The sequence below is a fragment of the Pholcus phalangioides genome, unplaced genomic scaffold, assembly GCF_987345545.1.
Source record: "Pholcus phalangioides strain wild (caught in Gottingen) unplaced genomic scaffold, Ppha-v1.0 ptg000015l_1, whole genome shotgun sequence".
Lineage (NCBI taxonomy): Eukaryota > Metazoa > Arthropoda > Arachnida > Araneae > Pholcidae > Pholcus > Pholcus phalangioides.
Genome location: NW_028301608.1, coordinates 26,829,161 through 26,844,263, shown reverse-complemented (window position 1 = coordinate 26,844,263; position 15,103 = coordinate 26,829,161). Strand labels below are relative to the sequence as shown.

The window sequence follows — 15,103 nt, the reverse complement described above, 5'->3', positions numbered from 1 at the left end:
TGCGGGATATAAGCGGATTACCTTGCGGCTTGGCCATGCTGGAAGAACTCTCCTGGCACCCGAGCCAGGCGAACATCCCTCGACTCGCAAGCTACCGGGTCCGCCCCCGCCGGGACCCCACTCCATCCCAAACAGCCACACTCCGGGAAGCTCCTGGAAACCCAACGACGGTCAAGAAGGAGCTCAGGTGGACCGCCCGCCAGATCTCCGTCCCAGCAAAAACATCCCGGTGGCCCTCGGCTCCACCAGCCCCCGAAAGAACACCCCGTCCGCCACTCATCGCCATTCTGTACTCGTCGTGGCGACGAGTACAGAATGGAACGAAACGTCCGTCCCCTTCGAGCTGCTCGAAGGGGACATGTCATCATTGCACTCTATCATTACCAATCCATCTGTAGATGGACTCATGGCATCTCCACTGCCAATCACTCCCTTCAGCTCCTCTGCCACCTGAAAGAAAACATACATACATGGCACATGCAAGCACTGAACAGAAATGACAACAAGTGCTCAACACATCGAGTGGAAATTGTCAGGAAAGAACAACATGACAACATGACAAACATCGCAGTTCTGTTAAATAAATAAGCGGGACAGAAGCAAAAAAAAATCACAGTGATATGGGGCCGTTCAAGTATTACGTCATCATCGATGGGGGGGGGGGGGTGGTGGGAAAAAAGGGGTTTCCGATTTGCTGACTTTTGATGAGAAGAGGGGGGGCTTTGGATAATGTTTACGTCATCAACCACCCTTTATGAAAATATGAGTTGGATTCAGAGGGGCAGAGCTGATGACGAAATTTTGCTGACAAGGGGAGGGGTCAAAAATAGCTAAAAATTTGCTTACGTAATACTTGAACGGCCATTGTGGTGAAAAATATTCCCATGAAACATCACAGTCCATCCGATGAATATCCAAGATTACAAAGCAGTGGGAATTCGAGCAACTAGACACAAAATAGTCTCACAAAACATCTCAGTCCAAAATGCATTCCAGAACTAAACCAGCGTTGTGGTAATTCAAGGTTCACCACAGTAGAGCGTATAACTTACATATAAATTGTCCTAATTTTACTAAGAGGTGACAATGGGAGTTCAGTCAGAGTAGACCTGGCAATAACTTGCAAATATGATGTTAGATAACAGGGTGACATAAAAATTTAGAATTTTCAATTTTGCGACACATTGCATTTTCACCTTCAAATTTGATACAGAGTGATTTTTGAACACATTTTGAGCATTTTTTGGATTAGAAACATACCTCTATGACGACATGTTGATGAGATAAAGGCTGAATTAGGATATACAGGACATCCTTTGCATTAAATAAATATTGTTCATATGTTTATGAATTTGTAACCTTTGCTTTTTCTCCAGCTGCCCAGTTGGCAAATCGGCCTGTTTGGGCTTCAGATTTTGTATTTGTGATATCCCACATTTATCTAATATTACCATGAAAATTGTGAAATTACCTTGTCGGGGACATGGAAAGTTTTCCGTAAGTTCGTCATATCAATCATGTCTCTGCTTATTCCGTGTTCAGTTGATCCCTGGCAATCATGATAAATGTTATACGGGTTTATTTTCGAAGTGGATGTGAGCTTTGAAATTGCATCATCCTAGAAAAAGAAATAGTAATATAAAAACAAAAAACACCATTTCTCCAACCGTTCTGGTTAAATTATCTGAGTTGCCCCCTCACAGAACTATATTCTTGCATCGGTATCATGAAAAATCTTGCGCGCCTTGACTGGGCAGTGTTTCCTATACGATGAGTGTGTGCTTGACACTCAGGGTGGAAATACTACTTTGTGCACGACAATTAGGTGATTGCTGGTTTTTAACTAAAAGCACGAAATTTGTTAAATACACTATAACAGGGCTGGGCAAATCTCAGGTGCTAGGTTGTGATTGTGACTAAAAAATTCGTATTTGTGCCTGAAATAATCTTTTTAGTTACTAAATTGCAGGCTGTGTGCGTGTTTTTTCCGGCACCTACAATTTTTCTGATTCATCCTGCCCTGCACTATAATACCGAATATGTAATATTTTGTGTGCATGATGTACGTAATGTTATAATATCATAAATCGGTACTTATGAAAAACCTCTCGCTAATGTAAGTTTGATTATATTTAGAACATGTATTACTTTTACCGGTGATTCTGCACTGTTTCAAAAACTGTGAGTGCTACGAAACCGAGAAAAATTAAAAATTTCTTCTTTCCATCTATAACCAGTTTATTGGCTTTGTATGTACGTTACATGTACATAAGACACATTTTGCGATGGAAATTAAATAACAAAAAATATGTTGGAAAAATTAGAAAAAAACATTAAATTATTATTGGTTTCGTTTTAATGTAAGCTATCCTCACAATTTTTAGCAATGCGCAGTATGCATATGCAAATTAAAACTAACATTGTCGATCGAATTCATTATCTTAGATTAACGTTTTTGCGCGAATTTCGGTGAATTTGAGTGCTTTCTCATTGAAGATTTATCATACTTTCCAATGCAACCAGGGGATCATACATAATTATCGGAGAATGTGATAAACACATATGTGAATAAAATTTATCAATATATATTTATACTTGTATATATGCAAGCATTTCTTACATTTATGTATCATATACAGGGTCATGATAATCAAGTTTTCCCTGCTATTTTTTCAAAACCAAAAAAACGACAGCTCTTAATTACACTTCCTCACACATCGGCAGTCTGCCAGCGACTGACAGCTTCTGCATGCAGGAAAACACTCAAGGCTTTATTGGTTCACGCACGAAAAAATAATTATCGGATACTTTTTGAACAAATCTCGTAAAATTTTGAGTTGTTGCTTTTTTATTGAACTAGGCCGTTGGAATATAATTTATTCATTTTATTTCTCTCTAGGAAAGTGATTTCTTTTAAAGCTTTGAAAAATTATGTTTATAATTTATTTATATTTTTTTGTTTATTATTTTAATGAAAATGTAATTAATTTAGTTGTGGATTTTTTTCCGTCTTATGTAAAAAATAATTATATAGCAAACTAATATAATATAACAAACTACTACTATTAATATACTATTTTATTGTACTATTACTAAATATGCTATCATATAGCAAAATACTATATAAATGGAAAGAAAAACTTCCCGTACCACATTGCATTGTTTCACATCCGAGTGCACAAAGTCGCAGCTTCCCATGGAAATGCTTCCGTTGCAACAGTTTTTTATCAGACCATTCCACTCACTAAAATAAACAGTTGCTAATATACGAATATACATACTACCTTTTTATTAATTGAGATTCATTAACAAATTTTCCATCCAATGTTTAATATTTCTATGATATACTCACAAAGTATCGATAAGACCATGATAATAAGCGAAGAAAACGAGTGAGGTGGCCAATTTATCAACATCCAGATATCCACTGCCGATAACGAATCCCTTGATCGAAAAATTACAATTATGAGATCTCATTCCTTTTAATATTTTGGAAACACTTAAAAAATGTGTTCCAATAGAAATATCATGAAAATATCATTTCACCATAGGTTTATTTCGAATTCATTACAAATATTTTCAATTATATATGCTTGTGCTATGCAAAAAAACATTGTTTTATATATTTCTAATACATTTTTTTTGCAAATTTTCAAACATTAGGAAAAAGACCATTGTTAACACCTCGCGCACATGATAAAACAGCATGATGTCAATGCTATTGAACAGAAATTGAAGCAAATTGCTTAGCTCATCAAATGAAGCGATAGATTAAAATTCGTCAAATCTTATTCTTAATTGAATTAAGAAAAAATTGAAAGAATAAAAATAAATATTTTTTTTTCTCTACTTCAAATACTTATGGATGGGTCTCAAATATTTTCAATTTGAAAAATAGTTTTCTTTCATTTAAATGAATATTTATTAACTTAGATTGGCATCATATTTTATCATGCGCTATTTTATTAACAATGCTTTTTCCTCTTATTGTCTGAAAGTTAAGAAAAGTATGAAGATGAGTATGGTGAATGACATTGCATTTACAGGTTGTCTCGTAAAATTCGCAATTAGTTAAAAAATTCATAAAAATTTAAAAAATTGGTATATTTGAATGCGGTTTTGCGAAAATATTATTCCAGCAAACTACGGATTGATGTAGAATTTGAATTCGATTGAAGAAATTTATGATTCAAAAATTAATGCAAAATAATTGAAAATTATTCTGTACTTTTCAGTTCCTTGAGTGTGTTACAAAGTGTCTGTTTGTGATATTTGTGCATCCATTTTTTGTTTTTTTTTGTATATTATATATTTGTATTTGAGTAATACATTTCTAGATTTGTGTACTACATACTTGTATTCGTGTAACACATGTCTGAATTTGTGTATTACATGTTTGTATTTGTGAAATTAAAAAAAAAAAAATTAGTGATATATACAAATACAAATACAACGCCACAACAGGCAAACTGCCCAACGAGGTGGCTGACTTAAGAACATCATGGATCCCCGAGTCATTTTTCGGAGGCCCTACCTACCACTGCTACACCACACATGCAAACCCCCCCCCCCGCGGAACCCCCCAACGAATCGGCACATGCGGGAACGTGAGTGTACGTGTAGTGCAACCTGACGTAAAGTTTTTTTTTTTGTTTCGGTGTAATGCTTGTTATGTGTAGTGCTGTCATCTGCCCCCAGTTTTTCTAACTATGAGTGAAGTGTTATGGTTGAATGATATACCGTTGTAGGACTGTTGCTCTCTGTGGCGAGACTTTTTAACGGGGAGATCGGCTCGCATTTGCGCCTTGAAGTTGGGAACCACAGAAAACCAACTTCAGCCGACCACCACTGTGGGGTTCGAACCCGGATCCTCGCATCACGAGTCCGGCACTGTAACCACTCGACCACCACAGCGGCATGTATATATGTAATTCAAAATTAATCACAAGTAATTCCAGAATTAGTGGGAGTAAACAATTTATAAGAATTCAAAATTTATCGAAGAAAAAGTTGCAGAATTAGTGAAAAATTTCAATATTTTAGGGTTCTTTGTTAGATTTAGGCTCCGGCCCTATTGGCCCGTTTTTGTTAAGAATCCCAGTAATTATGGATAAAAATTATTCTTTTTTTTCGGTACCGAAAATATAATTCAATTTTGGTCAATAGAGGGCACTGAGTAAAATTTATGCACGAAAAGGTAGGTTGAATCTGAACCTTTCTTCAATTTTTTCTCTGACCGAAACACTCATAAAGCTTCAGCAAGTTATTCGTGACTGAGGTGAAACAACTTCCCCAATAACACTTCTGACCATTTTCAACATCACAATCAAAGCATTGCGTAAACGCTAGTTACCGGATAATTCAGAAATGAGCTAAAATGGGCTAATAATTGCACACACTGCATTTCAGTTTATTTGTTTTCGTGCAGCGACCTCTACCGACAAAAATGTGAACTATTTTTTGTACCAAAAACATCCCACTTCGTGAGTAGTATTATACGAAAAAAAAATAATTTTGAAGAGCAATTTCCCTCCTCTTCAAAATTTTAAGGAGTTGTTTAGGGGGGCGAACGGAATTTTTTGTAATTTTGTAAATTCGTGACTAAGGAAAGAGAAATAACTCCAATGGCAAAAAAATTCCCCAAAATTTTCAGGAATATTTTCACTCCTTACCGGAATTTAGAGGAGTGAAATGGAATTTTGACGCATATTGAGGAACGCTATTTGAGAATAACATTTTCGTGAACAGTAATTCAAATATACCAATCCCTTCAATTTATATGAATTTTTAATCTATATTAAGATTTGCGGGACACCTTGTACAATCTGAAACGTTTCCGTCAAACTTTAAACAAACGAGTAGTTCAGTAATATTTTTAATCATAATTATACAACAACATAAATGTTTAGCTCTTTTACCATCTGAAAAAGTATAAAAGACCCCTTGATAGAGAAAATATTAAATTTACTAGTAGTATTTGAATAATTATAATGTATCTATACACCATAATAAAATGTCAGTATGTGTCTACTACGGGCGAAATAATAATTTGAAAGGCAATAAAGTCGAGCCCGCTTATAACGAAATCGGATATAACGAAGTACAGGATATAACGATTTTTTTATGTTGAAAATATCACAGAAAACCAAGTGCTATGTTTGTGGATATCGAATATAACATTCCGATATTATGTGAGTCCTGCATGTTTGGACGCAAGCAACCAGATCTTTGGAAGGTCAAGATATGGATGCTCTATCACAAGATAATGCAGCGGCATGACATTCCGATATTTTCACAACTGGGGGTCATTCAAGTATTAAGTCATCATCGGGGGGGGGGGGGGTTCGGATTTGCTGACTTTTGATGACAAGGAGGGAGGGGGTTGGAGGTTGCTTACGTCATCAACCACCCCTTTTTGAAGATATGAAATATTCTAAGCTGCTGACGAAATTTCGCTGACGGCGGGGGGGGGGGGGTCAGTGTTTTGCTGACTTTTGCTGACAAGGGGCGGTGGAGGGGGTCAAAAATGGCTGAAAATCCACTTACGTAAAACTTGAATGAGCCCCTAGCTTATTTCCCTGATCTTGCTGCATGTGATTTTTCCTCAGATAAAAAATTTGCTTTAGTGGCAACTACTCAGGTTCCGAAGAAATGCGGCGAGCAGCTACGAAGGTACCGGTGGATGCAACAAAAAACTACTTGCAATCGGCATCATAGGCGGAGATAGACTTGGAAATCTGGGGGAGCAGGGTCATTTTTGCTCGGGGGGGGGGGCACGATGATGATGATGATGTCAATTCATATATACACATATACATTAGATCAGCCCACTCCGCTTTTGACCCTTATCTCCGCCACATTTTTGCATGAACAATGGCAAAAAATGCACAATTGCACATGGTAGTTAGTTCTACGTAAACACCAAATAAACAGATACAAACACAAATACGACGCCACAACAGGCAAATTGCCCAACGAGGTGGCTGACTTAAGAACATCATGGATCCCCGAGCTATTTTTAGGAGGCCCTACCTACTACTGCTACACCCCAAATGCACCCCCCCCCCGCGGAACCCCCAACGAATCGGTACATGCGGGAATGTGCGTGTACGTGTAGTGCAACCTGACGTAAAGTTTTGTTTCTGTGTAATGCTTGTTATGTGTAGTGCTGTCCCCAGTTTTTCAAACATATGAGTGAAGTGTTATGGTTGAATGATTTACCGTTGTAGGACTGTTGCTCTCTGTGGCGAGACTTTTTAACGGGGAGATCGGCTCGCATTTGCGCCTTGAAGTTGGGAACCACAGAAAACCAACTTCAGCCGACCACGCCGAGGTTCTATATGTATTCATTGTTCCGTAACAGAAAAGCCTCGCAACTTTTTGAACGTAGTATTACTTTATAATAAATTTTAAAGTCTCTCCGCATACAACCTGTACAATCTTTGTGAAACATTACGTTGAGAAACGCTGCTTCAGTGGATTCCTCTCATTAAACTCGAGTAAGCCTATGTGTGTTAGGCCTATTCGATTGTAACGGATTTCGAATATAGCGAATGATTTTCATGGAGATTCGGTATATCCGGGCTCAACTGTCTAAAATTTTTTTGGCTATGGTATGGAATTTAAATATCTAGAAAGTGAATTAAGTACCTTCAGGTTGATTTTTATTGGGCCATTCAGTACCAAAAGAGAAAGAGTTGGTGCATAAATTCCTCCATAGCTCTCTCCCGCGATATATAAATCATTGTCTATGAACTGTGGATACATCAAGAAGAAGTGCTGAAGAGCGCGGTAGTTGTCTTTGGCTGTGGTGTCGTCATCAATGCTGTAATTTCCGGAATCGGAATAAGAGAAACCGACACCGACTGGAGCTTCCAGAAACAAAACATTTGCTACCTACGAATACATGCTTGTATGAGATATATCGAATGTTTCACTTTGAAATACAAACTCAGACACCACAGCATCAAATTTCCCAACAAGGTAGTTGTAAGGTTTTCCCCCATTGGGAAGGAGCATGATGGGAGTAGAAAGCGTGGGTGGGGGAGAAAGGCCCTCGACGAAGAGAAAAGAAGCTTGATGTGTTTTCAGTTAGTTAGAGAGTGGCTCCTGTGGACTCAGGAGGTAATGTCAAAGGCTCGCTGTAAGCGAGGAGGACGTGTTAATAGTATAATGTTTATTGTGAAAAAGTATGATTAAACCAAATTTTACATATAAAAGTGGCAGAGAGTGCTTATGATTGTGTGTGGCAATTATTCATTGAAAACGAACCCTACATAGTGGTGTCAGCAGTGCGGTCAGTAGAACTATACTGAATGGAAACTGACTATTTTGTGCGAAGGTGATCGCAGGAATAAATCATCGTTAAGCGGTTGACAAAATAGAAGGATCAGGACTGATCACTTGGCGTAGCTGATCACACATTGGGTGGTCACCAGTGTCTCAAGACATCGGAATATTTATGTGAAAGCTCGACCATCGGCAGAAACGAACGAGCATCAAGACTTTCGCCTATACTGAGGTGAGCGGTCACATTTTTTTTGTTTGTTAGGCGAAACCGAACTATTTTCATACAGTAATTTCATTCGATACTGATTTCAAAAAGAAAAAAAATTAAAAATGGCCGTCTTTGCCAGGGGACGAAAAGAGGACCTGCTGGTTTTAGCAGACGAGTTACGGGTGGAAGTCCCCAAAGACGCAAAGGTTGTGGATTTGAAAGAGCTAATCATGAAAAGCCCTCATTATGAACCAGAATTTGTGAAAGAATTAGTAAATAGTATTATCGATGAAAGAACAGAGCGAGAAGCAAGAAACCACGAATTAGAGGTAGAGAGAATAAAACATAATGAAAGACGTGGAACACGTGGCAATAATGATTTTATTGGGTATTTGAATTTAATGAAAGGTGTAATACCAGAGGTGACGGAAAACATAGAGGATTGGCCTTTTTTCTTTCATCAAGCAGAGACTATATTCAAGTTGTATGAGGTCCCGGAGGAATACCATGGGAAAATTGTACTATGCATTTTGAAGGGGAAGGCTGGATGCATAAGTATGAGGCAGGCAGAACCCGATTTTGATGATTACAACAGAATCAAAGAGATGATTTTGAAGAAATTTCAAATCACTCCCATTGAACATAAAAAGAATCTAGATACAATGAAAAGGAAAACGAAGGAAACGTGTAGTCAATATGCGGTCAGGGTGGAAACAGCTGTAGATTTATACCTCAAGTCGAGGGAAGTTAGCACATTTGAGGATTTGAAACAATTGGTCATCGTTGATAAAATTAAAGAAAGCCTGTCGCCAAACATCAGAACCTATATACAGTTGAAAGAAACAGACGGTTGGTTAGATGCAGTCAAACTCGCGAAAGAAGTAGATAATTACACGAGTGCGACAAATAATAGCGGTTCACATTCAGAAAATTTTTCTGACATAGGATGTTATGATAACCAACAGAACAGATATTTTCGTGACCATGGAAAGAAATATTCTGATCAGAAGCCACTTCGAGAGGAAGGTTGTTTCATTTGTTCGTCAAGATTCCATGTAAAAAGAAACTGTCCTGAAAATAAGAACAGAGTCAGCATGAGTAATAGAAGAGCAGGTAATTTGGATACTAGAGTCAACCAGATAGAAACGGAAAGTGTACCACAAGATACAGAAGCGTTTTCAGTAACAGGAATCGGTATAAGTGACGATATTAGACAGGATTCCGGATATATCCAATCTATCACCGCATTGAAGAGAATGAAAGTTAGCATTGAGGGAAAAATTGTGAATGCATTGATTGATTCAGGTTGCCAAATTTCGGTCTTAAGAGAAGATTTGGTCCCTCGCCACAAGACAGAGTCTAAAGCAAAGACATATTTGAAACCTGCATTCGGAAAGCCTATTTTGGCAGGTTTGAGGCACATCAATCTGGCCATTCCCGTAACGGACAAAACAAGTGTAGTCCACCACAGAGCCATCTTGTGCGCTATTACACCCCACATAAGTGAGGAGGCCATATTACATCCACAAATTATCAACTTACTCAAAGGGGAAGTGAAGGCCCAAAAGATCGCAGCTGTGAACAAGAAGGATATAACGAACAACGAAATGCAGGCAAAGCAGGGTGGGAGAGATGGAGTGGATGAGAGGAAAAAACATAAACAGAGCACACCCTCACCCCACAAGAAGAATTTTGAAGAAGCGACCCACTGGTTGCTGAATGGGAGTCAGCAGCGAAGGGTAAGTGAGGATACGGCGGGCTGCGCCCTTCAACAAAGGGGTTGGGGGTTGGTTTTACCAAAGGAAAAAAAAAAAGTTTTTTTGCGAAGGGCCCGTAAAACTCCTTTTGAGGGACATGTACAAGAGTGCTAAGAAACAAATGACAAAGTCCGGTACTCATTTTATTGGGAGGGGATTGTCAAGGATACGAAGGAATTTTGTGTGTGCATGTGAGGCTTGCCAGTTGAGAGGAAAGAACGAAGTCTCAGACAGAGCTTCAATTACTCCATCAGTAGGGGCAGAACAAAAACTCATACTGTCCGACCATCATCACAACACCTGGAAGCGGACACTCCAGGGACAGACAACGTAAGCGCAGACGTGATATCACGTTTACGAACAGAATGAATTGTGTGAACTGAAATAATGAACATTAATGGTTACTTGCGTTTTATTGCAAATTATGTAAATATTTATTGCTATCAGTATCGTGTTATTTGATCATATCCTAGTTTCTATTATCAGTATCAATGCATGTAATCAGATTGTCTTGTAAAATATGTTATGCATATTTCACGCTTAGGAAGGGGGTAATGTAAGGTTTTCCCCCATTGGGAAGGAGCATGATGGGAGTAGAAAGCGTGGGTGGGGGAGAAAGGCCCTCGACGAAGAGAAAAGAAGCTTGATGTGTTTTCAGTTAGTTAGAGAGTGGCTCCTGTGGACTCAGGAGGTAATGTCAAAGGCTCGCTGTAAGCGAGGAGGACGTGTTAATAGTATAATGTTTATTGTGAAAAAGTATGATTAAACCAAATTTTACATATAAAAGTGGCAGAGAGTGCTTATGATTGTGTGTGGCAATTATTCATTGAAAACGAACCCTACAGTAGTCAGAAAAAAATTGACAAAGCAATATATATACAGTGTGTCCTGTAAGTCTCAATTCGGTCTTTATGTCATCAACCGTTCTTCGTAGAGATATGGTTCCAGTTAAAAAAAAAATGCTCAATATGTGTTCAGAAATCATCCTGCACCCTTTTTGAAGGTAAAAATACAGTGTATGTCACAAATAAAAAAAGTAAAATCTAAATTTTTATTCGATCCCTCTTTCCTTTAACTTTCAATTAGAAAGGTGTTGCACATTCCGCGAGCAAAAAAAAAAAAAATCTACATTTCAAAGTGAGAGAATTGAATTCAAATATCGGAGAAAAGTGCGAAAGAATGCCATAAACTAACGGAAAAGCTGATTTGCTGTTATTCTCCTCATTTTCAGCGTTTACGAATTCAAATATCTTAGCAGAATTACAGTTAAAAACATAGCATTTGTTTTGTTGGTTCAGATTAGACAGGGCAAAACCTTTCTAATTTAAGGGGTTATAGGGCAAAATAAATAAGAAGACAGTTTCCAAAATTTAGATTTCTTTTTAATTCTGTGACACACACTGTATGTTCACTCGCAAAACTGATAAAGGTAATTTATGAACACATTTTGAGCATTTTTTAAACTGCCACCATACCCCTACGACCCGTGATAAGGTGAATTTCGAATTAGGACTTACAGGACACCCTGTATATAAATAAATAACATTAGGAAAAAAGCCTATAATAATTTGAGCCCCATACCCTAAATACGACTACACAATAGTAATAAGCCAGAAAAAAGTAAATAAACAACTAAATAATTTGTCCATAGTGACATGACAGATGGCAGCAGAGGAACACGAAAAAAGCGCAACTCGTAACATAAATACGTTAGAAACACTCAAAACACATATTCCGGCATGTGCCGATTCGTTAGAAATTTCGCAGAGTAATGTGTACGAGGTGCATGTACGGTTATGTAGATGTAGAAGTAATTGTTTTATTACTTTTACCTCTTTGGGGTAAAAAGTCGACGTTTATGGTACATCGTTATTGAATGATTTTACTATCCATTGTGTGTGTGTGTGTGACTGCGTGTAAAAAAACCACATCAACAAAAAGGTTAATACTTCCCTAGTGATTTCAACTTGTTTATGTCATACCGACATTGAAATGTAATGTCATCTTTCGATTTCCATTAATTGCGTGTCCCTATAATAGTTTATAAACCGAATAATATACTGAATGGACGGTATATTCTTATTATTAGGAGCAACACTAACTTTATTCCATGAGTACTTGTTGATGGATATCGTCAGTCCCTCATTATCAATTCGGAAAGGTCCCAGCTCGGTGAAAAGTGCGTCCATCGAACTACAACCTGGCCCACCAGTCAACCAAAGCATTAGAGGATCCTCAGTTGGCGATCTCTGGCTTTCGACAAACCTGGAATTTAATGGCGTAAAAAAAATAAATCTCTCAAAAATAAATTAGGAAGAATAAAAAACTAAGCAAAGTCAACCCTCTATGGCAGGGATCTTGACACTTTCACACATTGCGGGCTAAATTAAATCTTTATGAAGCCCGCGGCCACCAATTCATACCGTGAATAGTTATCAAGTCATCCCCGCTATTAAATAAGGTTCCCTTAAGTATGGAACACTTTTATTTATTCGGAAATTATGATTTTTCATTGAATTTGAATTTGTGTTTATTTTGGAGAAAATTGCTTCCCTGACTCCGATTTTTTTTTTACTATTTCTATCATTACTTCTCAAATTTTTTCCAATAATTCGGAAATCAGTTTTCCATTAATTATGAAAGAAATTATTTCTATCATAAATTCTTAAATTTTTTTCATGATCTTATTTTTTTTTCACTTTTGAAAATTCTAAAATTCAGCGGTGGTTAAACAAATAGAATGGAATAGTCGGTTTCATTCTTAAAAAGGTCTTATCGCGTTCTCCTGAAGTCATTCTTTCGTTTTTCCGAGGCTTCGTCCTAGAGTGGAGTATGCGGTAAGGTTTTAGAGACCACACACATACCTACAGGAGGGACATAGACTGGTTGCGGGTGGCAGAGAAGAACTACGCGTGCTCTTGTCCGCACACAGGACTTGAACTATCAAAAGGGACTGGATTTCTTAATCATGTATACATTAGAGGTACGCAGGTGTTGGAGGTTCATATCCGCGAAGTTCATATCCTCCTCACTTAGAAAGTTTTCTATATCGATAAGTGCATCAGACACTCGGTGCGTATAAAAAAAAACTGTCATTTGGAATCGACAATAAATTCTAGGTTCCGGCATAGGTAGCCCTTGTGTGCGGAAAATGACCGTGGTGTTACAAAAATGATCAGTGATCAATATTTGAGCATATAATAAGTAAATGCATGACCAAAATAAAAAATTATACTATTATACCAATGTCTTTTTTTTCACCAATGTCGTCAATTTTTTTTTCTTATTTTAGAAAGTAGGCTACATATTTTAGTATTATTTCAATAGAAAATGCGGCTATATAAGTACATTTTTTTTAATCTATGAAAAGTTGGTTCCTTGCCCAGCTAATATCCGATTTTTATAAGAAAAAAAATTCAATACGTTTTTTTTTTTTTTGGGGGGTGTACCTTTTTTCTCTTTTAACCCTCGAGGGTCCACCACACCCCTAAAACGCATTGAATTTTTTCACAAAAATAGATGTGAATTGGAGCTGTTATCTTATAGTTTGGATATGTCTGGAAGTTTTCACCAACATTTTAGTTAATCTCTCATACGGAGCTAGTTCTTCAGAAGTTTTTTGAGTAACAGGGATGACCGTTTTGGAGAGGTTTCACTGTGCACGTATATAACATATAACTACAAACCAATAGTGAAGATGTTTTCCATTTCCAGCTTCCAGGTATCCAGAATATTGCTTGAAGTTGATGTCGCCTATAACTCCCGGCAAATATTTAATTTCATTGAGATTCACTGAAATAACCGTAATACTCATCACCAGATTCAATATAACTGCAATGAAGGAGGCCATTTTTTTTTTGCTCAAATGTTTTGTTTTGTTTTTCTGAAATGAGATATCAAATTGATGAAAATTATTAATGACCATGGACTGAATAAATTTTATATGTTCTCATAAGTCGTACATCAACTTACTTAAAGTTAAAGAAATAGTAGTAGAGTAAAGTAAAGAAAAATTAGTATCACTTCATTGAGGGGTAACTTTAAAGGGAAATAACTTTTTTATTTTCTAAAAGCCTTATTTTAGTGCCGATTTCTGATTGTTCCCCTTAACACCAGCTCGTAGGAAATCTACGAAACACACACACACACACACTAAACCTACGTGTGTGTGTGTGTGTGAGAGAGAGAGACATAAAGTGAATGATAAAATATCACTTCGATGTAACGATACCCCGTGGACCAAGAAACATAGCATTGTAGAGAGATTATCGTTATATCGAGAGGCAGCACTTTAACAAATTAAAATTATAAGTGCTATCAAATGCCATACTAAACATGACGTTTTGTTTGAGTATATTATAGAGTGATTTGAAAATTCTCACGATGCTTTTTTCATTATGTGCAAAAAAAAAAAAAAAACCCAAAAAACTGCATTTTTGGTGATTTTTTTTTTTTTTTGAAAAGACTGGTGTGTGGTTTTCGGAAATATTGATTCGAATTAAACAATATATAATGCATTTGTATACAAAATATCACCACGACTTATGAGGATTCGAATTGCACGCTCATTGTAGAACCCACCTATCGCGTAATTTTGGGATAATACTCTACTTTCAAGATGTTGAACTTCATTCAATGCCCATGCCCTAGATCAGCAATTTTCAATTATAATTGAGTATAGACGTTTCCAAACAAGATTAAAGAAATCATTGTAGAGGGATTTATCATTATATATTGAGTATCGTTATGGCGAGGTTTTACTGTGACAACAAGTTAAGTTTTAAGCTCTTTTTTCTTGAAATACAGGTGATGGGAAGATTAAAAATTCTTCACTTATTCACAACTTTGT

General features: G+C 37.1%; 1 protein-coding gene across 1 annotated transcript; it reads right to left on the bottom strand.

Moving 5' to 3' along the window:
- Window positions 1–276: 276 nt before the first annotated feature.
- LOC149075752 (lysosomal protective protein-like) lies at window positions 277–14,131 on the bottom strand. The gene is made up of 8 exons (XM_089242138.1): window positions 13,941–14,131; window positions 12,357–12,519; window positions 7,651–7,896; window positions 3,353–3,444; window positions 3,151–3,244; window positions 1,472–1,618; window positions 1,261–1,314; window positions 277–450 (listed from the first exon to the last, which is right to left on the bottom strand). Exons 1-8 carry the CDS (start codon window positions 14,102–14,104, stop codon window positions 277–279), a joined length of 1,134 nt encoding a protein of 377 aa, XP_089098264.1. The 5' UTR covers window positions 14,105–14,131.
- Between the last annotated feature and the right edge of the window lie 972 nt (window positions 14,132–15,103).

Coding starts and splice junctions, on each gene's coding strand:
- LOC149075752 (XM_089242138.1), bottom strand. CDS start 14,104: ATGGCCTCCTTCATTGCAGTTATATTGAATCTGGTGATGAGTATTACG. Junction 1,315..1,471: donor CTTTCCATGTCCCCGACAAG/GTAATTTCACAA, acceptor TTTAATGCAAAG/GATGTCCTGTATATCCTAAT. Junction 451..1,260: donor ATCAACATGTCGTCATAGAG/GTATGTTTCTAA, acceptor GTTTTCTTTCAG/GTGGCAGAGGAGCTGAAGGG.